Source organism: Neoarius graeffei, chromosome 27 (assembly GCF_027579695.1).
Source record: "Neoarius graeffei isolate fNeoGra1 chromosome 27, fNeoGra1.pri, whole genome shotgun sequence".
NCBI classification, from domain to species: domain Eukaryota; kingdom Metazoa; phylum Chordata; class Actinopteri; order Siluriformes; family Ariidae; genus Neoarius; species Neoarius graeffei.
The window spans coordinates 10,144,119-10,166,942 of NC_083595.1; the positions used below are offsets into that span (position 1 = coordinate 10,144,119).

At 43.5% G+C, this 22,824-nt stretch overlaps 1 protein-coding gene across 1 annotated transcript in view; it reads right to left on the minus strand.

Moving 5' to 3' along the window:
* LOC132874802 (complement C3-like) overlaps positions 1 to 22,824 on the minus strand; it is a 73,383-nt gene that overhangs the window by 29,067 nt on the left and 21,492 nt on the right. Inside the window, exons 18-40 of the mRNA XM_060911208.1 lie at positions 22,682 to 22,811; positions 20,689 to 20,757; positions 20,124 to 20,441; positions 19,608 to 19,836; positions 18,293 to 18,378; positions 17,900 to 18,039; positions 17,427 to 17,636; positions 17,234 to 17,300; positions 15,101 to 15,187; positions 14,815 to 15,018; positions 11,857 to 11,932; positions 11,602 to 11,761; positions 11,293 to 11,403; positions 10,991 to 11,135; positions 10,512 to 10,675; positions 4,212 to 4,367; positions 2,295 to 2,354; positions 2,096 to 2,186; positions 1,291 to 1,342; positions 1,128 to 1,215; positions 785 to 874; positions 592 to 697; positions 358 to 447 (exon numbers count right to left, since the gene is read on the minus strand). Of these exons, the coding sequence (XP_060767191.1) occupies positions 358 to 447; positions 592 to 697; positions 785 to 874; positions 1,128 to 1,215; positions 1,291 to 1,342; positions 2,096 to 2,186; positions 2,295 to 2,354; positions 4,212 to 4,367; positions 10,512 to 10,675; positions 10,991 to 11,135; positions 11,293 to 11,403; positions 11,602 to 11,761; positions 11,857 to 11,932; positions 14,815 to 15,018; positions 15,101 to 15,187; positions 17,234 to 17,300; positions 17,427 to 17,636; positions 17,900 to 18,039; positions 18,293 to 18,378; positions 19,608 to 19,836; positions 20,124 to 20,441; positions 20,689 to 20,757; positions 22,682 to 22,811 (2,929 nt within the window). The remainder of the gene's footprint in view (positions 1 to 357; positions 448 to 591; positions 698 to 784; positions 875 to 1,127; positions 1,216 to 1,290; positions 1,343 to 2,095; positions 2,187 to 2,294; positions 2,355 to 4,211; positions 4,368 to 10,511; positions 10,676 to 10,990; positions 11,136 to 11,292; positions 11,404 to 11,601; positions 11,762 to 11,856; positions 11,933 to 14,814; positions 15,019 to 15,100; positions 15,188 to 17,233; positions 17,301 to 17,426; positions 17,637 to 17,899; positions 18,040 to 18,292; positions 18,379 to 19,607; positions 19,837 to 20,123; positions 20,442 to 20,688; positions 20,758 to 22,681; positions 22,812 to 22,824) is intronic.

Here is a 22,824-nt window from a genome sequence, read left to right on the forward strand (position 1 = left end):
TAAAAGTAGAGGTGATGCAACACAGTGGTAAATACGCCCTGTCCCAAGTTTTTTGAAACGTGTAAACAATAAAATTTCTCAGTTTCAACATCTGATATGTTGTCTTTGTACTATTTTCAATTAAATATAGGATTTCAATGATTTGCAAATTATCACATTCTGTTTTTATTTACAGTTTACACAGCGTCCCAACTTTTTTGGAATTGGGATTGTACTTCACATTTGCATAAAAAAAACCCCACCTTCACTCAACATTAGTGCCTACAGTCAGAAAAAAAAAATCTCCAGCTGTGTGTGTGTGTGTGTGTGTGTGTGTGTGTGTGTGTGTGTGTGTGTGTGTGTGTGTGTGTATTTTACCCTGTGTACAGCGGCAAATGTTGCCTTTGCAGATCTGACTGAGCTGCTCTTTGTCGTCTGATGGAGTGTAAAACCTGCTGCAGCGTTTATCTAAAAACATACGCACTCACAATTGACTCCATTTTTCATCATTTACCAGAATGACATTGATGTATATTATACTAAACCATGATTTGATATACACTACATTTATTTAACCAGAAAAGGCAGACAACAGAAGGATGTCGTGTGTACCTGTGTTGTAATACTGGTACACAGTAACTGTAGACGGTTGCAGGAGGCCCACTTTAAACTTTTGGTTCAGCCTGAATGAGATGATGTCTGCCTCTTTGTTGGATACCTGAACACACATAACATGTGCACATAGTACGTTAATAATACAGTATTGTACTTAAAGGAGACGAGTCTCAGCAGTCCTCCATGTTACCTTGAACAGATGAATGATGAGAGATCCTCGATCACTCAGATTATCTACAACTTGGAAATTGTTGATATATCGATCCACAGAGTTGGTCAGCTGTAGATCAAAGACCACAAAACAAGTTGACTTGAGTAGCAGCAGATTGAGATTTTAATTAAAGAGATAAGCACATTTCCACTGACAGCAGTTAAAAGAAGAAATGAAGATCCCATTCTGCATCTCTGAAAAACCTTCTGGATCTGACTACATGATAAAAACTACTGAAGCATTTCTGAGATCTTTCTGTTATCTGGCCAGTTCTAGGACTGTCATTGTGACAAAATGTAATGGGGGGGAGGTGGTTTCTCACCAGCTCAAGATCCGAGGTTTCTGGTTCAAAGCCTGTCGGCAAACTGATGTCAAGAACGGCCATGCGCACTTGATGCTGTGCCAGAGCTCTGATGGGACCAAAAGTTCATGCTAACATGAATACTGCAGTGCTCTTATGATTCATTTACACATTAATGGCTTACCTCACATTGATGATCAGCTTATACACCTTCTCTACATCTGCTGGAGGTTTCTCTGTGACACATTTGAGAGCAGTGAGCATAAACAGTTTACCTCAAATCTACAGTGGTCTCCAGCCTTTATCCTGAAGACCGACAGTGTTCATGAACGCCTATTCTGGAGAACTGAATTCAGGTGTTAGACTGGTTGGGAGAACCAGTCCTTCTCCTGGAGATCTGAAGTAATCAAGAAGTCTATACTAGCCATAAAACCTATAACGGACTTTTCACCATCCCTTGGGAGAGCGCCAGTGGTCAACATCCTTCTTCTGGAGATCTACCAAGGTCACCAACCCCTTCCTAGATATGTGCCATGGTTACAGCTCTTGCTTCAGGAACCCTTCTGATGGAAGTATTGCATAGTCCTGAGCCCTTATGGGAATATGCACTAGTTATGCACCTTTGAGACCTGCCATGGTCACCAACCATTTTCAGAAAACTATTATGCTGACACAACCTTTGTCAAAGAGAGCTACTTGGATGATTCTTCTCCTGGAGATCTAAAATGTGTCTTATGGTTCAACTTTCCTACAAAGTTTAGTTCCAACTCTAAGGTGCAAACTACCTTCTACAATCCTGATCCTGCCTTCAGATATTTTTTGAATTGCCCTCCTCCATTGAATGATGGATGGTAAATTGTTCACAGTTGGCTCACACTGCTTGGAATCAACATGACTAAACCTATCCAACATAATTAACATTGACCACAAGATGCAGTAGTGGGCTGGATGTAGAAATTGAGTGGAAGGATAATAGAATAAAGATATACCGTTGCTTTCCTTAATGTTCACATTCAAATCGAAGCCATTACAGGAGCTTTTCTCATGCTCATCAGGTAACTCATTGTAAACTGTTACCACCTGCAGAAGAAGGAGAGACAGAAAGATAAACTTCAAACCTGCCCTAATGCAGCTGAGAACTGGGGTTTTGGGACGCAGGAATCTTGGGTGTGTTTTTGCAGTTTATACCTCCAGGATTCCTTGGCCATTTCCTGAGGCAAGCACTGTAAAGTCCTGATCCAGAGGGACCTGTGTAACAGTATCAAGTGTGACAATGAGTGAGAGGCTTGCTGTATCCTTTATACACACAGACTTGTAGAAAGTGTAGAAGAGTTTCAGGTTCAGATACAAACTAAAAGCTCTTTGAATGCACAAGTTTGACCATATAAACAGGTAAACAGCTGCGAGTTCAGAGGAGGTCCCCATTAGGGTCCAACCAATCAAGGATTTCTGACAGCAATACTATTTATGATTAAAAAAAAGGTTTGCGATTTCCAATAACTGATATCAGCCGATACCTACCTCTCGAAAAAAAAAATTCATTCAAAGAGAAATGTATTAAAATATTATGAATCTCATCTCATCTCATTATCTCTAGCCACTTTATCCTTCTACAGGGTCGCAGGCAAGCTGGAGCCTATCCCAGCTGACTACGGGTGAAAGGCGGGGTACACCCTGGACAAGTCGCCAGGTCATCACAGGGCTGACACATAGACACAGACAACCATTCACACTCACATTCACACCTACGCTCAATTTAGAGTCACCAGTTAACCTAACCTGCATGTCTTTGGACTGTGGGGGAAACCGGAGCACCCGGAGGAAACCCACGCGGACACGGGGAGAACATGCAAACTCCACACAGAAAGGCCCTCACCGGCCCCGGGGCTCGAACCCAGGACCTTCTTGCTGTGAGGCGACAGCGCTAACCACTACACCACCATGCCGCCCAATATTATGAATAGTACAAAAATACTTTAGTGTACATGGGGGGAAAAATTAACTCTGCACACAACAGAATTACTTAAATTAGACCTATATACATAACTATTCTCACATACTTAAATACTTTTAATGGCAATGCCCTAACAAAATAAAATGATTAAAACAATGAAATGCAAAAATACTCTAGATATTCTTATTGAACAAACTCCACCAGAGAGAGAGCATGTGAGTGTGATATAGCTGGCAGAGTTTACAAGATATGGACACACGGACATGCTGTGGAGCTTGGATTTGACGGAGCGAAAGCTGCTAGTCCGGGACAGAGACATTTCTGTTGAGTTTTTGAAAATACGCTGAAAAGCGCAGACTGAATAAAACCCCGCATGCCTCCCGAGTCTGCCTCCACACCCTCAAACACTGGGGTCTACAATGCTTACGTAGGCTCGCTAATAAATGTCACTGTTGAACTTTGGTTTTCCAAGATCAACTTGCATCTTCGTTTGATTGCAGCTAACTCAGCATGCTACTTCAAATGATGCCTAGCTTGCTCTCTCAGTTGTTGAATTTGTGCTGGAGGACTTGTATTGTGCTAAGGGCAGAATATCTGCACATGTGAACTCATAATTTCCTCATGAACATTTTCTATTGTGCCATAAATATGACAAATCTGATGTCATAGGATGCCATGTAGCTTCCTAACTTCCCAAAGTCTTTAGTACACATATGCAAGTAATGTGTTTGCTTTATACACTTTTTGTGCTTATCTTATATAACTTGTCACCTTTATCAATAAATAAAACAGCATTTACCTTCACTTGAGGCTCACAAACATGCTGGTGGATGTGGTGTGTTTCTGCTCACTGCTCATCAAAGCCGTGCATAGTGAATTTTCCAGCAATTGACCTTATCGGCCCTTGCTCAACCTCATTTCGGCCGAAACTGATAAGGTTATTAAGCACCAATATCGGCCAATCTTATCGTTATTTTGATGTATTGGTCAGGCGCTAGTTGTCATAATAGAAGGTGCTGACTATGAGTTATTGAATTAAGAGCTAGCAGCTAGTTAGCAGGAAACGAGAATTAGATAAAGAACAGGCAGTGAAAAGGACAGTGAAAGATGATTAATGAGCAAACAGGAAAGGCAAATGAAGTGTGACTGACCCGACTGGAACGTGCCACATGGGCTAGTTGAGGGGTGAAGGCCCAGCGTATATCTGAGCGACCAGGAACACTGAGGTCTACCCGCAGGCTCATGTCAGACGGAGGGGGTTTCTTCACCAGGTACTCCGACAGAGCCTGCAGGACCACCATGGTGGACTAAGAGAGAAAGACAGGGATTCAGCATCTTGTACAGGATAACACAGGCATCCATACACGGTCAAAACTAGTTTGTGAAACATTTGCTTAAAATTGGACACATGGAATAAAATCAGGAGGAGGATGTGGAGCATCATTATGCTACGAGGCTTGGTTTATTTATAGCACTCCAACATCATAGCGGTATGTAGTGCTTATATCAAATTATAATTATGTAATAAACATCTAACAAAATTTTAAAAAAATGTTTGAGGGACATTGTCATCCTATTTTTCTTACAAGTTTAGCCACTAGCTGCTTCCGAATACACATACGTCCATACTATTAGTACGCAAAAAGCAGTATGTTGTGTTCTTGATTACTCAGTAGGCATTTAGTCAAATGGTAACCGGATGATCTACTACATACATAGCATGCAAATCTTATATAACTACGCTACACTATAATATGCCATAATTGAACCGGAGCCTCTTAATAACTGAAGAAGAATTCCTCCAAGGAAAAGAGAAAGAAGCTGGTTGTCCAGAGCGAAGTATTTCTGTCAGTTTTTATGACAAACATAAACAAAAAATAAACATGACTTTTCTGGAGTACTGGTTCTCAAATTTGTGACTTTTTTTCTTGCAAATTTTTTCTTGCTGACTTTACAATCTCAGAGAATATCTGTGTTTTTTCTCGTAAATTTATGGCTTTAATCTTGGAAACCTGGGCCCTGTACTACAAACGGAGGTCAACCTACCCAGAAGTAACCCAGGGTTCCCCCGCTAAACCGGGGTTGACAAAACCTGGTTATCTTGTTTGGGGTTAAATGGTACTACGACGCCAGTTATGAAGTTGATTTGTTGAACCTGTGTTAACCTAATCAGGGTTAATGCGCGTTCACGTTAAAGGGGAGGTTATCAGCGCAAATCACCACTGTTCACAATGGCACGGTCGCCGTACTTCACGGAGGAAGAATGCGCTGTCATAATGCAAAGCTACGAGGAGTTCAAAACAACATTAAGAGCAAAATCTAACACAGCGGCTGCCAATAAGGAGCGGCAAGCATGTTGGCAATGAATTGCCGATCGGGTAAATGCGCAAGTACATTCTCCCTTCTACATGTTCCAGAACAGAAGTATAGGATGAGAGAAAGCTTCATGATCAATCACAAGTCACAGAAAATGGTCCTTCGACGTGGCCCCAGTCATATATAGCTTGTTTAATGTCCGAAAAATCCTGAATAAAATTTGGTATGGTAAATTCATGGAGTAGCCTACTTAAGCTGATATGTGCACAGAGTCACATGAATTAGGATGACTGACTGTTCAGTCCCTTTGACTAAGTTGGTGTATGTCCTGTGAACATTTCAGAGGCAACAGCAGTGCCAAACGCACCTGGCAACAGGTGAAAATGAAATATAAAAACATCATTCATAATGGTGTGTGTGTGTGCACGTGTGCAAGCAAGCATTCATTTGCCTTTTATTTATTCAAGTTTTATCTGTTTGCCTAATAGTTCAAATTGTTTTGTATATAGTTTATAATGTTGATGTGTGATATTAATGATAATATTGTGGGAAAACTACTTTGCACGGACGTTCATTTAATTTATTCTATCGTCATTTTGTTTTGTTTCCCCTCCTAGAACTGCCACCTTATTGTGGTGGAGGGGTTTGTGTGCTTGAATGATCCTAGGAGCTATGTTGTCGGGGGCATTATGCCCCTGTTAGGGTTTCCCAAGGCAGACAGGTCCTAGGTGACAGGCCAGACCAAGAGCAGTTCACCAAAAAAAAAAAAACCCTATGGAGAAAAAATCCAGGACCGTGACGTCGCCCGGTAGGACGCAGCCGGGGCCCCACCCTGGAGCCAGGCCCGGGGTTGGGGCTCGTATGCGAGCGCTTGGTGGCCGGGCCTTTGCCCATGGGGCCCGGCCGGGCTTAGCCCGAAGAGGTGACGTGGGCCCGACCTCCTGTGGGTTCACCACCCACAGAGGTAGCAGTAGGGGTTTGGTACAGTGTGGATTGGGTGGCAGTCGAAGGCAGGGGCCTCGATGACCTGATCCCCGGACACAGCGGCTGGTTGTTGGGACATGGAATGTCACTTCGCTGGGGGGGAAGGAGCCTGAGCTTGTGCGGGAGGTTGAGAGGTACCGGCTAGAGATAGTCGGGCTCACCTCCACGCACAGCTTGGGCTCTGGAACCCAGCTCCTCGAGAGGGGCTGGACTTTCCACTTCTCTGGAGTCGCCCGTGGTGAGCGGCAGCGGGCTGGTGTGGGCTTGCTTATAGCTCCCCAGCTCAGCCGCCATGTGTTGGAGTTTACCCCAGTGAACGAGAGGGTCGCCTCTCTGCGCCTTCGGATTGGGGAGAGGGCTCTTGCTGTTGTTTGTGCCTACGGGCCAAATAGCAGTATAGAGTATCCGGCCTTCTTGGAGTCCCTGGGAGAGGTACTGAGGGGTGCTCAGACTGGGGACTCCATTGTGCTACTGGGGGACTTCAATGCTCACGTGGGCGATGACAGTGACACCTGGAGGGGCGTGGTTGGGAGGAACGGCCTCCCCGATCTGAACCCGAGTGGTGTTTTGTTATTGGACTTCTGTGCTAGTCACGGTTTGTCCATAACGAACACCATGTTCGAGCATAGGGGTGTCCATAAGTGCACGTGGCACCAGGACACCTTAGGTCGGAGGTCAATGATCGACTTTGTAGTCGTGTCATCTGATCTCCGACCCTATGTCTTGGACACTCGGGTGAAGAGAGGGGCTGAGTTGTCAACTGATCACCACCTGGTGGTGAGTTGGATCCGCTGGCAGAGGAGGAAGCTGGACAGACCTGGCAGGCCCAAACGTATGGTGAGGGTCTGCTGGGAACGCCTGGCCGAGCACTCTGTTGGGGAGGTCTTTAACTCCCACCTCCGGGAGAACTTTTCCCAGCTTCCGAGGGAGGCGGGGGACATTGAGTCTGAGTGGACCATGTTCTCTACCTCCATTGTGGACGCAGCTGTTCGGAGCTGTGGCCGCAAGGTCTCCGGTGCCTCTCGTGGCGGCAATCCCCGAACCCGGTGGTGGACACCGGAAGTAAGGGATGCCGTCAAGCTGAAGAAGGAGTCCTATCGGGCCATGTTGACCTCCGGGACTCCTGAGGCAGCCGATGGGTATCGGCAGGCCAGGCGTGCTGCAGCTCGGGCAGTTGCGGAGGCAAAAACTCGGAACTGGGAGGAGTTCGGGGAGGCCATGGAGAAGGACTATCGGTCGGCCTCGAAGAAATTCTGGCAAACCGTCCGGCGCCTCAGGAGGGGGAAGCAGTACTCTGCCAACACTGTTTACAGTGCGGGTGGGGAGCTGTTGACCTCGACTGGGGACATTGTCGGGCGGTGGAAGGAATACTTTGAGGATCTCCTCAATCCCACCGTCATGTCTTCCACTGAGGAGACTGAGGCTGATGACTCAGAGGTGGACTCGTCCATTACCCAAGCCGAAGTCACTGAGGTGGTTTGCAAGCTCCTCGGTGGCAAGGCACCGGGGGTGGATGAGATCCGCCCTGAGTATCTCAAGTCTCTGGATGTTGTGGGGCTGTCTTGGTTGACACGCCTCTGCAACATCACGTGGCGGTCGGGGACAGTGCCTCTGGAGTGGCAGACTGGGGTGGTGGTCCCTCTTTTTAAAAAAGGGGACCGGAGAGTGTGCTCCAATTACAGGGGAATCACACTTCTCAGCCTCCCAGGGAAAGTTTACTCCAGGGTACTGGAGAGGAGAATTCGACCAATAGTCGAACCTCGGATCCAGGAGGAACAATGCGGTTTTCGTCCTGGTCGTGGAACACTGGACCAGCTCTATACCCTTCATAGGGTGCTCGAGGGTTCATGGGAGTTTGCCCAACCAGTCCACATGTGCTTTGTGGATCTGGAGAAGGCATTCGACCGTGTCCCCCGTGGTATTCTGTGGGGGGTGCTTCGGGAGTATGGGGTTCGGGGCTCTTTGCTAAGGGCTGTCCGGTCCCTGTATGAACGGAGCAGGAGTCTGGTTCGCATTGCCGGCAGTAAGTCAGACCTGTTCCCAGTGCATGTTGGACTCCGGCAGGGCTGCCCTTTGTCACCGGTTCTGTTCATAATTTTTATGGACAGAATTTCTAGGCGCAGCCAGGGGCCGGAAGGAATCCTGTTTGGGAACCACAGGATTTCATCTCTGCTTTTTGCGGATGATGTTGTCCTGTTGGCTTCTTCAAACCAGGACCTTCAGCATGCACTGGGGCGGTTTGCAGTCGAGTGTGAAGCGGCTGGGATGAGAATCAGCACCTCCAAGTCCGAGGCCATGGTTCTCGACCGGAAAAGGGTGGCTTGCCCTCTCCAGGTTGGTGGAGAAGTCCTGCCTCAAGTGGAGGAGTTTAAGTATCTCGGGATCTTGTTCACGAGTGAGGGAAGGATGGAGCGTGAGATCGACAGGCGGATCGGTGCAGCCTCCGCAGTGATGCGATCGCTTTACCGGTCTGTCGTGGTGAAGAAGGAGCTGAGCCAAAAGGCGAAGCTCTCAATTTACCGGTCGATCTACGTTCCGACTCTCACCTATGGTCATGAGCTTTGGGTAATGACAGAAAGAACAAGATCGCGGATACAAGCGGCTGAAATGAGTTTCCTTCGCAGGGTGGCTGGGCGCTCCCTTAGAGATAGGGTGAGAAGCACAGTCACTCGGGAGGAGCTCGGAGTAGAGCCGCTGCTCCTCCACATCGAGAGGAACCAGCTGAGGTGGCTCGGGCATCTTTTTCGGATGCCTCCTGGATGCCTCCCTGGGGAGGTGTTCCAGGCATGTCCCCCCGGGAGGAGGCCCCGGGGAAGACCCAGGACACGCTGGAGGGACTATGTCTCTCGGCTGGCCTGGGAACGCCTCGGTGTTCTTCCCGAGGAGCTGGCCGAGGTGTCTGGGGAAAGGGAAGTTTGGGCTTCCATGCTTAGACTGCTGCCTCCGCGACCCGGTCCTGGATAAGCAGAAGAAGACGAGACGAGACGAGTCATTTTGTTTGTTCTATTTTTGTGTATTTTATTTATTTATCTGTTTGTCTAGTTGTATCTATTTTTCTAATAATAATATATTTTTTGCATTAATAGTTTGTTTTTTCCTATTAAAATAATCTTGTGTTCTTGTTATAACTATCTATTTATCTGACTGTTTAGTTGTATCTATTTTTGTTACAATTTCAATATTTTTAATATAGAAAGTTTGTTTTTTTCTATTAAAATGTTCTTGTGTGATAACTAGTTCTTGTGTTATATTTATTGTAGTTGTATCTATTTTGTATCTCAGACTTAAATATTTTTGTAAAACAAGTGTTTTTCTATAAAATATTCTTGCGTTCTTGATAACCATGTTCTTGAGTGGGTTCTTTTTTTTTTTTTTTACAGAAAAGCCGTTCTGCATGGACATTCATTGAAGCCCTCATTGTTTTTTAATGGTTATTTATGAGCGTTTAAGGGTTACAATAATGTAAGTCTAGGTTGCTTTATATAAAAGGTATGTCCAGAAATATTGATGTCACTGTCTAAGCAGAGGGATCTGGCTTCTTTAGACGCTGTCTTCTTTAAACTGAATAAATATTTAAAAAGAGCCAAATGAGCCAGTCTTTTGAACGGCTCTTTTCAAAGAATGGATCACAAAGATGCGGATCCCATCAAAGAGCCATAAATCCCATCTCTAATCTGCGCTCCAATATCGCACGGGTCATCCAGGTACGCTGGCATTGTCTCTAGAGGAAATGTCGGTGGAGAGGTGGTGTTTAAAAAGGGTGTGGTTAATCGGAAACCTCGGGTTAACCAAGAACATAACCTGAGACGAGCAGGTTTGAGATGCAGCGTAAATTGCCATGGCAGCATACCTCGGTTTGAACATAGCCAACTTTCGTAGTATGGGTTAATCGGGAAGTTACGCTGCACGTGATCAAGTTACTCTCGAAGTTACCCTGGTAAGCCAGAAAACCCGCTTCGTAGTACAGGGCCCTGGAGTTTTTCCTTCATAATATTACTATTAATCCGCCCCACCCTAACACACATACCACCTCCTTAATGAATACTTTAAAAAAAAAAACTACAATGGCCTGAATACGCCATCACAGTTAAAGAACATGTCGTGGCAAAGAAATGTCCAAGATAATTACAAAAGTTAATTATATCCAGTACCTGTGTGGATCCGTATCCTCCTCCAACCCGTCGCTGCTGATTGAGCCACTTGAACGGAGCGGCCGCCTCCTTGACATGGCCACCTTTAAGCAGGGCAAGCAGTGCATAACCTGTTGCCTCCAGCGTGAAGAAGGAATTGTGTGCATCTGGCCAGTGTGTGTGGTCTGAAATCAAAAGACAAAGAAAGATCAACGTCTTGAAAAACATGATCATAATGTGTAATAAATCTTATGAGATTTTATCTCAGTCAAGGAAAGTGATTTGGCAGTTGGGCACACTGATCCAAGCACTGAAAGATCATCTGTTTGCAAATCTTCATTCTTGCTCACAGGGTTCTTTCTGTCCCCTCTCATACCTCCAAACACTATTTATGCATTTCGGACTTTCATTATGTGGTCATCACCGCCTTACTTACCTTTATGCATGTCAGATTACTGTTAATGCTACAACATAATTGAGAAAGGTGTGGCCGAGAGTACCTGGTGATGCCGATTTCAGCAACACGCTCTTTGAGCAGCCCTGATCGCTCACAGCCAGGGCATAACACGCAATTGCGACGGAGTATGGCCTGCGCAACCGTTGGTATTGTTGCCTTAAATATTGTCCTGCTCTTCTGAACCTCAGCTGTACAAGAAGAGAAAGAATCCAAAAGCTTGAGTTATTAAAGGAAAACAGAATGAAGGCAGCATTAGAGATTGTTAACAAGTGAGTGTGTTTTCCCAAAATGAAGACAATGAAATAAATACATAAGGAATTCAGTGTGTGTGTGTGTGCACATTACGTTGGTGTTTATTTCTGGATCACTGCATGTAACGGCACTCTGAGCTTCAGCCAATGCAATCAGTACAAATGCAGTCAGAGTTTCCCTGGATTCAGCACCTTGAAGACCTCCCTACACACACACACACACACACACACACACACACACACACACACACACACAGCGTCTCAGGAGAAGTCAAGTCACCTGACTACTAATCCATCCACAGATCCAACTATACTAGCTCTTCTCACACACTGCACAGGATTTTCCCATGTGACTAACTCATTAAGCAACTTGTCCAAGTCTTCATCGTGTCTGTTTTCTCACCGTCATGGAGGTGGTATAGACCGGGTTGTCCTCCTTGAACGCTCCAGATGAGAACTGCTTGTGCTTGAGCAGGTAGAGCAGCGGGCCGCATATGTGCTGATCATCCACAGTGATGAACTGATAAGCCATGGAGAACACCTTCACCACAAACGCTGTGATCCTATGACAGAGAGAGGAGGAAGATTACTTTAAGGGGGTATAGCTCGACTGACAAGACGAAATATATCACACGCCTCATAGAAATTGTGTGAATACCAGGTGCTGGTTCCTTCATTGCGATACGGTGGATACGAGCCATCCGTTTTGCGATAATGAAGTTGGTTCTCATAGCCTAAGACAGAAGCACAGAGACAGAATTCATCAAATCAACATAATATACACTACCGTTCAAAAGTTTGGGGTCACCCAGACAATTTTGTGTTTTCCATGAAAAGTCACACTTTTATTTACCACCATAAGTTGTAAAATGAATAGAAAATATAGTCAAGACATTTTTCTGGCCATTTTGAGCATTTAATCGACCCCACAAATGTGATGCTCCAGAAACTCAATCTGCTCAAAGGAAGGTCAGTTTTATAGCTTCTCTAAAGAGCTCAACTGTTTTCAGCTGTGCTAACATGATTGTACAAGGGTTTTCTAATCATCCATTAGCCTTCTGAGGCAATGAGCAAACACATTGTACCATTAGAACACTGGAGTGAGAGTTGCTGGAAATGGGCCTCTATACACCTATGGAGATATTGCACCAAAAACCAGACATTTGCAGCTAGAATAGTCATTTACCACATTAGCAATGTATAGAGTGGATTTCTGATTAGTTTAAAGTGACCTTCATTGAAAAGAACAGTGCTTTTCTTTCAAAAATAATAAAATTTCAAAGTGACCCCAAACTTTTGAACGGTAGTGTATATAGTGTGTTGTTTTGCCTGGATTTTACCTGTAATTGAAAGAGCAATGAAATGATATAAAATGCAATACACAAACACTTGATTATTAAAGGATTAACAGTGACTGCAGAAGAAACAATGAGCCAGTTGTGTTTGATTTTTAAAAAGAAACTTGCGTGTGTGTGAGTAAGAGAGAGAGAGAGAAACCTTTCCTACAAAGTGAGTAATTTCGTTTCATTTCTTAAACAGCCAGCAAGAACTGAACACTTTCTATCGCTAGCATTTAAATGATCCTTCTTATAAATCAAGCATTAAAGGTAGATTGACTTTCAAATTTTTCAGGTTCAGGTCATAGAAAGAATTTTCCCCGACACCCAGTTATTTTTGTTTAGTGGACTGAAAGCTGCTGAATTTGAATCACAGACATATATGTTATTTACCAGCTGGGAAGTCCGTATTGTGAAATACCGTGACCGAGGTCTTGAAAGTACTGAGTGAGGCCCAGAGTCAGTATTCAAGGTCGAGGACACGGTATTTCACCATACGGACTGAACTCATCTCATCTCATTATCTCTAGCCGCTTTATCCTTCTACAGGGTCGCAGGCAAGCTGGAGCCTATCCCAGCTGACTACGGGCGAAAGGCGGGGTACACCCTGGACAAGTCGCCAGGTCATCACAGGGCTGACACATAGACACAGACAACCATTCACACTCACATTCACACCTACGGTCAATTTAGAGTCACCAGTTAACCTAACCTGCATGTCTTTGGACTGTGGGGGAAACCGGAGCACCCGGAGGAAACCTACGCGGACACGGGGAAAACATGCAAACTCCGCACAGAAAGGCCCTCGCCGGCCACGGGGCTCGAACCCGGACCTTCTTGCTGTGAGGCGACAGCGCTAACCACTACACCACCGTGCCACCCCTACGGACTGAACTTAAGCTGGTAAATAATATATTTATTTTTTTCTTTACCAAATTCTAACAGAAAACGAGAGCACCCGAAAGGGAAAACCGAGCCGAGGCGAGCCACCATTTTGAATCCTCATTTACGGCTGTAATGCAAATTGCTTCCTCCTCAGTATACAAGTGCACTTCCATGGCAGGAAAAAAAACTACATTTTGCCGCCGATGTAGTCCCCTATTTATACAAAATTGAGTCATTCAGGATTCAGCCATGTTTTTGCTCGGCGTTAGCAAGTTACAGGTTTTTAGCTTTCTCCTGAAACGTTTTCTTTTATTTCTCCTTCCTCAGGGTAGTAAAACTCGCTTTCGCTGTGAACACTGTCGTTATCACTATCCATGATGTAAAATTAATGCTATTATGCTGAGAAATGCTGGCAAAAATTTATAAGATTTTTGATAAAAATCTTATAAATAAATCTTATAAAAAATATAAATGTTGACAAAAATTGCTACTATGTTTGTTGTTGTTGTGAACGAGCGAGTCGCCAGAGATCCGTAACCGGAGTCCGTAACTGGGGTCCGTGCTGTAGAATACGGACCCGCTCGCCAGCCAATCAGAGCGCAGGATTTGATGAAAACCGCACCGCGAAAAAAATCATTCCAATTATTATTGTTTTGGTTTTTTTAAATAGAACAATTAATGAATTTAGGGCCATGTGGTCCTAAATTCTCCACTATTATTTCTTGCTTCACTGTGACGCAAGACAAGAGACCACGTCATGCATCACATGGTAGGTTTTGTGGGATACAATTTTGAAACCAGAAAGAAAAATGGAGGATACCAATGAAACGTGGAAGACTCACTACAGTAACAGAAAGCGAGAAGAAAAACCGTTATGTTGTGAAGGAAAGGAAACGCAGGACCAAGCTAATAAATCAGTGAGCACCTCAGTGTGATCAGCTGTTCGTTTAGTGACAGAATGATGTAACTGTCAGTGCACGGTCAAGGTAAACCTGTACATGGCAGTAATGCAACACTGGATGCCAGCTGCCGTAAAACCCAAGAGAAGACAATACCAAAATGTAAACCTGTACATGTGCACACGGACTTCCTCTGTCTGCTTGACTGCGCAAAACGAGTGATTTCATGCATATTATTTGCTCAGGAATCCCCTCAAATTAAATAACTTCCCAGCCACAGAATGGCCTGTTTTTTTGTGGGTTTTTTTTAGATATTACAGAAATAAACGTATATCACAATGACCAAATTTCAGAGGGAACTAAATTTCACCGGTTTTATGAAATCGAAAGGCAGTCTACTTTTAAGCTCCAGCTCATATGGAGCAAGAGTTATACTGACCCCTCAGTAAGTTGTGAATTAGCTCAGGGTCTTTGCTGGGTTTGACTTCATCTTACCTTTCTTGATGTAGGAGATGGCCTCTTGTCTGCGCTGCAAACCAACACTGTCCCACTGTGAGCTGCTGTCCAGATAGTGAGTGGCGATGAGCGGTAGTGTGATGCTAGCCAGGTTCTGCTCCACACAGCCTCCAGGCATCCGGATCAGCGCCGCCAGCGAGTCTTTATTGATGGAGTTATCAATGCTGTCAGCCAGCAAGCTACCTAAACATACATGGAAATGAAGTATTCAGTAAAATAAGTCAAGCTGGGAAGTAAGTAATGAGTATGCGGATTAAAATTTTACCTCTGACGTTGACAAATGTTTCTGGATGTGAGTTGGGAACCACTGAACTCAGTTTAACTTTATCCACCCGAATCAGCTGATTTCCTTCTAAAGACCAAACACACACAAAACTAAACTATATGTGGGTCATTCTAGAATTCGGGGTACATTTCGCATCTCTGAGATAAACCTTTTGTTAGTTTTCATAAAAGAAATCTTTATTGAGTCTGTTTTGAACAATAATGCAAATTATGATAAACTTTCACCTAGCAATACTTGATGTACATTTTAGACCCAATTTATCCATTAACTAAATTACTCCCACCCCACCCTGCCACATTATTGGCTGTCTTCGATTCCTGATTCATCCATTCAACGTGAATAAAGATGAAGTGATTCAGTCTAGGCGGCACAGTGGTGTAGTGGTTAGCGCTGTCACCTCACAGCAAGAAGGTCCGGGTTCGAGCCCCGTGGCCAGCGAGGGCCTTTCTGTGCGGAGTTTCCATGTTGTCTGCGTGGGTTTCCTCTGGGTGCTCCGGTTTCCCCCACAGTCCAAAGACATGCAGGTTAGGTTAACTGGTGACTCTAAATTGACCGTAGGTGTGAATGTGACTGTGAATGGTTGTCTGTGTCTATGTGTCAGCCCTGTGATGACCTGGTGACTTGTCCAGGGTGTACCCCGCCTTTCACCCGTAGTCAGCTGGGATAGGCTCCAGCTTGCCTGCGACCCTGTAGAACAGGATAAAGCGGCTCGAGATAATGAGATGAGATGATTCAGTCTAACAATCAGTTTTTTGGGGCTTTTTCTATTAACTGTTATAAAATCAATTGCGGGTGGTGTAGTGGTTAGCGCTGTCGCCTCACAGCAAGAAGGTCCTGGGTTCGAGCCCCGGGGCCGGCGAGGGCCTTTCTGTGTGGAGTTTGCATGTTCTCCCCGTGTCCGCATGGGTTTCCTCCAGGTGCTCCGGTTTCCCCCACAGTCCAAAGACATGCAGGTTAGGTTAACTGGTGACTCTAAATTGACCGTAGGTGTGAATGTGAGTGTGAATGGTTGTCTGTGTCTATGTGTCAGCCCTGTGATGACCTGGCGACTTGTCCAGGGTGTACCCCCCCTTTCGCCCATAGTCAGCTGGGATAGGCTCCAGCTTGCCTGCGGCCCTGTAGAACAGGATAAAGCGGCTAGAGATAATGAGATGAGATGAAAATCAATTGCCCAGAAAGTCTATTTTCTGTATGATGTGAAATTTCAGTCATTAAAAAAAATATACTTTTTATTCATCCCAGTGTTCTTGTCGACTCTGTTAACTCTGTTATAAAACTGCATAAAATCCACAAAGACTTTTAATAATACGCATGACGCCTGCACCGAGAGATGTCACTTCCTCAGATGGGAAACTTCAGAAAGGCAGCGAGGTATGTTCTGTTTCTTCTGTCATTAATTTGAACAAAATATTGAGGATACACCAACAGTCGATTAATTATTTGTCAAATCTGTTATTGTGATATTGGAGTGAATCTCTCACTCATTTTTACAAAACCATAATATGATTAAAATTCTGTTTTTATCCATGCCATGTGGTAGTTAGTTTGAGGTTAGCATGTGGAGTTAAGGCACACAATAGTGGAAAATTTCAATTCTGTTATCATCAATTCTGTTAATGGACTGACCAGTTTAATGATAACAGAGTTGATGATGACTAACAGAGTCAACACTTGAAATGTACCAACAATTATAGAATGGGTCAGATATATGGGCTTTATTTTTCAAACTGGACTGTTAATATGAAATTTGGTATTGATGAAAATCCTGATTCGTGATCATCATGGTTTAGCACACTTTGCAATTAGGGGGCACTCTTTAACCATTTTGAAGCTCTCTGTGAGCTTTGCCCTTTCTAGAGTTTTGTGGCCATGGCTAAATATCGACTAGCTCTCCTGTGAAATGCCTGAAATATACAGCAAACGGACATTTATAACATGCATACGGTATGTGAGTACAAAGAAAACTTGGGTAAGTTTGGCAGGAATTTCAGCTCAGTTTGGTCTTCAAACACATTCTCACACAATTTTATTAAGAGATTGATAAATGAGGCTTAATGAGTCCACATTAATTCGAACGACTCATTAAATTAAGACAACAGGAAGTGGTCTCACCACTGTCTCCTTTCTCAGCAGGATTCAACACAAAACTCCTCACATCCAGCTTCTGAATGCCCTCCACCTGCAGCCACACACCAAGCACAGTTTTGTGCATTTTAACAACCCACACATAATATTGACTACAAATCAATGCCATTTCTCAAATACAGACTAACTTGAGTAATAAAATTCCCAAATCAAGCTTTACCACCACACGGAGGTTTTTGCGGATCGCGTCCTGTCCAATGAAGCTCCGTGACACAGCAGTGACCTGCAGGTGGAGATCTCCTGCTTGGAGTGGGATGATAGTGTAGGGGATGAGGATGGAGGAACGAGCTCGCACCAACACCTCCTGCTTATGATCCTCAGTAAATGCCACACTGCACACATCCACTGTCTTTGCCAGGACCACCAGCACCTGCATGCATACACATACATAAACAACGTTAATGTTCAAAACACCTGTGTAAAGATGAAGTTTGGTGGCACAAAAGCTAAGTGTACAGTATGAATGAATCTGAGTGGAGATGATACTCCTCGAATGATGGAGAGGTCTGTACTGGAATGTCCTCTGTGTACAAATAGAGTTAGTGTGAATATAATCTGTAACCCTCAGTGGGATCTGAGTACAGAAATCAACCATGTTGAATAAAGAGATGTGAGGACACGTGACGAAGTGACCTTAATGTTCTCGTTCATGTAGTTGTGCAGCACGGCCTTGACTTCCACATGCTCGTTTCTGGCTGCGGTGCGAGGAAGACGAAGGTCAATAAAGAAACGCTTCCAGGCTCGGATGTTGAACGGCTCGGCGACACAGAAACCTGCAGCAGCGCAAAACCGGATTTCAAAATGGAAATGCAATAGCCGAATGAATGTTCATTACAGATGGAAGGAGATCATATTTGTTGGCCACATCAAGTTAAGTTTTGTGCTGTGCCTCCTAATGTACATACATCTGGCCCTTTACTGCTAATACAAAAAAGTCAGACCACTAGATGAACAATGCAAGAGAGCCTGACATGTACAGGACAGAGAAAGAGAGATGCAGATGGAAATGGAGTCCAAGAAAATGACCTGTCTTGGATGACGCACTAACACCCAGAATCCCCCACTGAGTGATACTATCAGGGAGAACAGACTCCACCGGCAAAACAGCCAACCTGAAAAAAGACAAGCATGTTTGAATATTTAAGTAGTGTTTCTGTACAACCAGTGTTCTCTACCTGACCAGAAATGAAAAAAAAAAAAAAAATCCAAATAAATATTATTATAATAACTATTGTAGATATGTATTTCCTGAAGGAGATGTACAGTGCTTGAAAAGAGCTGAAAAAGGCTGAAAGAAACAGAAAATTAAAAAAAAGGTTAAAAAAGAGCAGCTGCGACCCTGTAGAACAGGATAAGCGGCTACAGATAATGGATGGATGGATGGATGGATGGATGGATGGATGGATAAAAAGAGCAGTGCCATGGTGTTCCGGGTCACTGCTAGGGTTTGAAGCAAATAGAGGTCATGGGGTATTTATTTCAAATTAACAAGCAGGGTGAAACTAATATTTGGGTTTAAAGCAATTCGGGCTCAAAAAAAAAAAAAAGAATAAATAGCATTGCTGTGGTATTCCAGGTCATTACTGAAATTAGTAGTCATTGTTGTCTTTGTATTTGGGCTTAGCACAATTAGACGTCATGGGGTATTTACTGATGGATGATGGGGAAATTAGCAGGCAGGATGATACGAATATTTGTGTCTAAGGCAATTAGAACTCACTGGGTATTGGGGGGGGCAGCTGGAAGTCATGGTGACATGTTTAGGACAATTAGCAGCTTTAAAAAGGTAAAAATAAAGAACATTTTAAAAAGGTTTTAGATATACATATATTTAAAAAAAAGAACAGCGCCATGATGTTCCAGGTCACTACTAGGGTTTGAGTGAATAAAAGGTCATGGGGGAATTTATTTTTGTGTTGGGGAAATTAACAGGTTGGTGATATTGATATTTGGGTCTAAGGCAATTTGAGGTCATGGAGTATGTATGTACAGTATGTATGTACAGTATGTATGTACAGTATGTATGTATGTATGTATGTATGTATCTATCTATCTATCTATCTATCTATCTATCTATCTATCTATCTATCTATCTATCTATCTAATTTATTTAGGGGTAATTAGCAGTCAGGGGGCATTTATAATTGGGATTTGATACAATTAAAGGTCAGGAATGACCTGTAAGTGGTCTGGGCTGGATTCATCACAGAAAATTAAAGTATTAATCCCTCTGTGGCTCAGAGGGAAAAAAAAATGTGTATATATTTAATTTTAAGATTAAATAATTTCAAAGAAATAAAAATAAATCTTTGTAACACAAGATTTGGGTGTTGAGTCTGACCCGTCTGCCTTGGGTTCTTCAGGAAGTTTGACATCAGTCCACAGCCAGGATTCCAGAAACTTGGTGCGAACATAAATGTCATCCAGCTCATAATCTTCATCATTGTACTCCTCCTCCCCCTCCTCTATTTCGACTCTTGATGATGTGACGAAACGCCCGAAATTGACGGAAGGAATATAAGCTTTAACAGGTGTATGCAGACGAGGGCCCCGACTCCAAATCTCATCATCTGAAAGATTATAAACGCAACCAAATCCAGTTCAGAATCACAGACAACTGGATGAACAGTGCTCTGGTGTAATTCACTATATTATACACCTCAAGACTTTCTCAACACGATGGTTCACAAATGTAAATACAACTATAAACAAATAAAGACTGCACTGTTTGGTTTAAAATTGTGGTATCTGAAGGAATAAAACATTTCATGGGGTGCTGTTCAAGTTATGTGCTCATGTCTGTCAGGTTATATGCTGTTTGCTGTCTTGAGAAAATTTGAAAATGAAAGCAGATTACTCAGTCTCCCTCGAGCCACTGCATCTATGGGAGAAAACAGTATCCCGCTTTCAAAGAACATGGTTGGCACTGGCATGAAGGTGGTCATTGGCATGGTAGTTGGCACTGGCGTAGTTGTCTCTGGCGTGGTTGGTGGTGGTGGTGTGATAACGCCCAGCTCTTCGCCCCTGTACTTTGAGCAGCACTCGAGAAAAGCCAGTACACAGCTCCAGCTCTCAGTGATGTAAAGAGCACGACGGCGGCATGAATACGGCATGGGAATCTCTCTCAAGCCATCAGAGCAGCAGCGCTGGAGAAACTTGTCAGAATAGTTTTTCTCTAATCAAACACACACACACAAACACAGAAATAAGTCAACATTATTTGGTTAATTATTGTCATCCTCAGTCTTTACTTCATCATCATAGTGTAAACTCCATGTTCTCAGTGCTTGCTTGACTCCTGTTATTTCTTTACATCAAATTTCTTCTTTGAAGGGTTAGGCTACTTTTAGAGCAAGGCTTGAAGTTTCAGTAGTGATTGATTGATACACTAGCCTTGGGATATGATAAAAGCCATTACTTACTAAGCTCATCTCTGAGACGCAGTTGTTCAGCAGAACGCTTCGTCCTGGACTTCCAGTGACATGGTTTGCCTAATCAGAAAACATACAAAACACAAGAGTCTTTAATCCACTCATATAAATCATCAGTGATCGCTAGTGGTACCTGATTGGGTCAGTATTTTAACATTATCTGCTTAATTATTTAATTAGCAAAAGATTCATGCAAATAGATAAAACCATAAGATTTACCAGGAGAAAAAATTTTAAACAAAAATACCATAATTGGGCTAATGCTTTGCTGTAGAAGTCACAGCACCAGCCAGAGGACGGGGGAAAAGATCTTGCCCTTCAAAACCTGGGCAGTAGTTATCAACTGCAAAAAAAAATAAAAAATACAACCCAGATTCCAAAAAAGTTGGGACAAAGTACAAATTGTAAATAAAAACGGAATGCAATGATGTGGAAGTTTCAAAATTCCATATTTTATTCAGAATAGAACATAGATGACATATCAAATGTTTAAACTGAGGAAATGTATCATTTACAGAGAAAAATTATGTGATTTTAAATTTCATGACAACAACACATCTCAAAAAAGTTGGGACAAGGCCATGATTACCACTGTGAGACATCCCCTTTTCTCTTTACAACAGTCTGTAAACGTCTGGGTACTGAGGAGACAAGTTGCTCAAGTTTAGGGATAGGAATGTTCACCCATTCTTGTCTAATGTAGGATTCTAGTTGCTCAACTGTCTTAGGTCCTTTTTGTCGTATCGTCCGTTTTATGATGCGTCAAATGTTTCCTATGAGTGAAAGATCTGGACTGCAGGCTGGCCAGTTCAGTACCCGGACCCTTCTTCTACACAGCCATGATGCTGTAATTGATGCAGTATGTGGTTTGGCATTGTCATGTTGGAAAATGCAAGGTCTTCCCTGAAAGAGACGTTGTCTGGATGGGAGCATATGCTGCTCTAGAACCTGGATATACCTTTCAGCATTGATGGTGTCTTTCCAGATGTGTAAGCTGCCCATGCCACACGCACTAATGCAACCCCATACCATCAGAGATGCAGGCTTCTGAACTGAGCGCCAATAACAACTTGGGTCGTCCTTCTCCTCTTTAGTCCGAATGACACGGTGTCCCTGATTTCCATAAAGAACTTCAAATTTTGATTTGGCTGACCACAGAACAGTTTTCCACTTTGCCACAGTCCATTTTAAATGAGCCTTGGCCCAGAGAAGACTTCTGCGCTTCTGGATCATGTTTAGATACGGCTTCTTCTTTGAACTATAGAGTTTTAGCTGGCAACGGCGGATGGCACGGTGAATTGTGTTCACAGATAATGTTCTCTGGAAATATTCCTGAGCCCATTTTGTGATTTCCAATACAGAAGCATGCCTGTATGTGATGCAGTGCCGTCTAAGGGCCCGAAGATCACGGGCACCCAGTATGGTTTTCCGGCCTTGACCCTTACGCACAGAGATTCTTCCAGATTCTCTGAATCTTTTGATGATAATATGCACTGTAGATGATGATTTGTTCAAACTCTTTGCAATTTTACACTGTCGAACTCCTTTCTGATATTGCTCCACTATTTGTCGGCGCAGAATTAGGGGGATTGGTGATCCTCTTCCCATCTTTACTTCTGAGAGCTGCTGCCACTCCAAGATGCTCTTTTTATACCCAGTCATGTTAATGACCTATTGCCAATTGACCTAATGAGTTGCAATTTGGTCCTCCAGCTGTTCCTTTTTTGTACCTTTAACTTTTCCAGCCTCTTATTGCCCCTGTCCCAACTTTTTTGAGATGTGTTGCTGTCATGAAATTTCAAATGAGCCAATATTTGGCATGAAATTTCAAAATGTCTCACTTTCAACATTTGATATGTTGTCTATGTTCTATTGTGAATATAATATCAGTTTTTGAGATTTGTAAATTATTGCATTCCGTTTTTATTTACAATTTGTACTTTGTCCCAACTTTTTTGGAATTGGGGTTGTAATAATAATTTACCTTGTCTTTCATTGCTTGCTACACCGAAGCTGGACTGAAAATTCAGGCCTGCATCCAGGAATACACCCATGCTGTTCTTGCCTCCACCTGGAGAGCAGCCCAAATCACCCTGTCCGAGTGTGTCCCAAATCTGGAGGGACGCA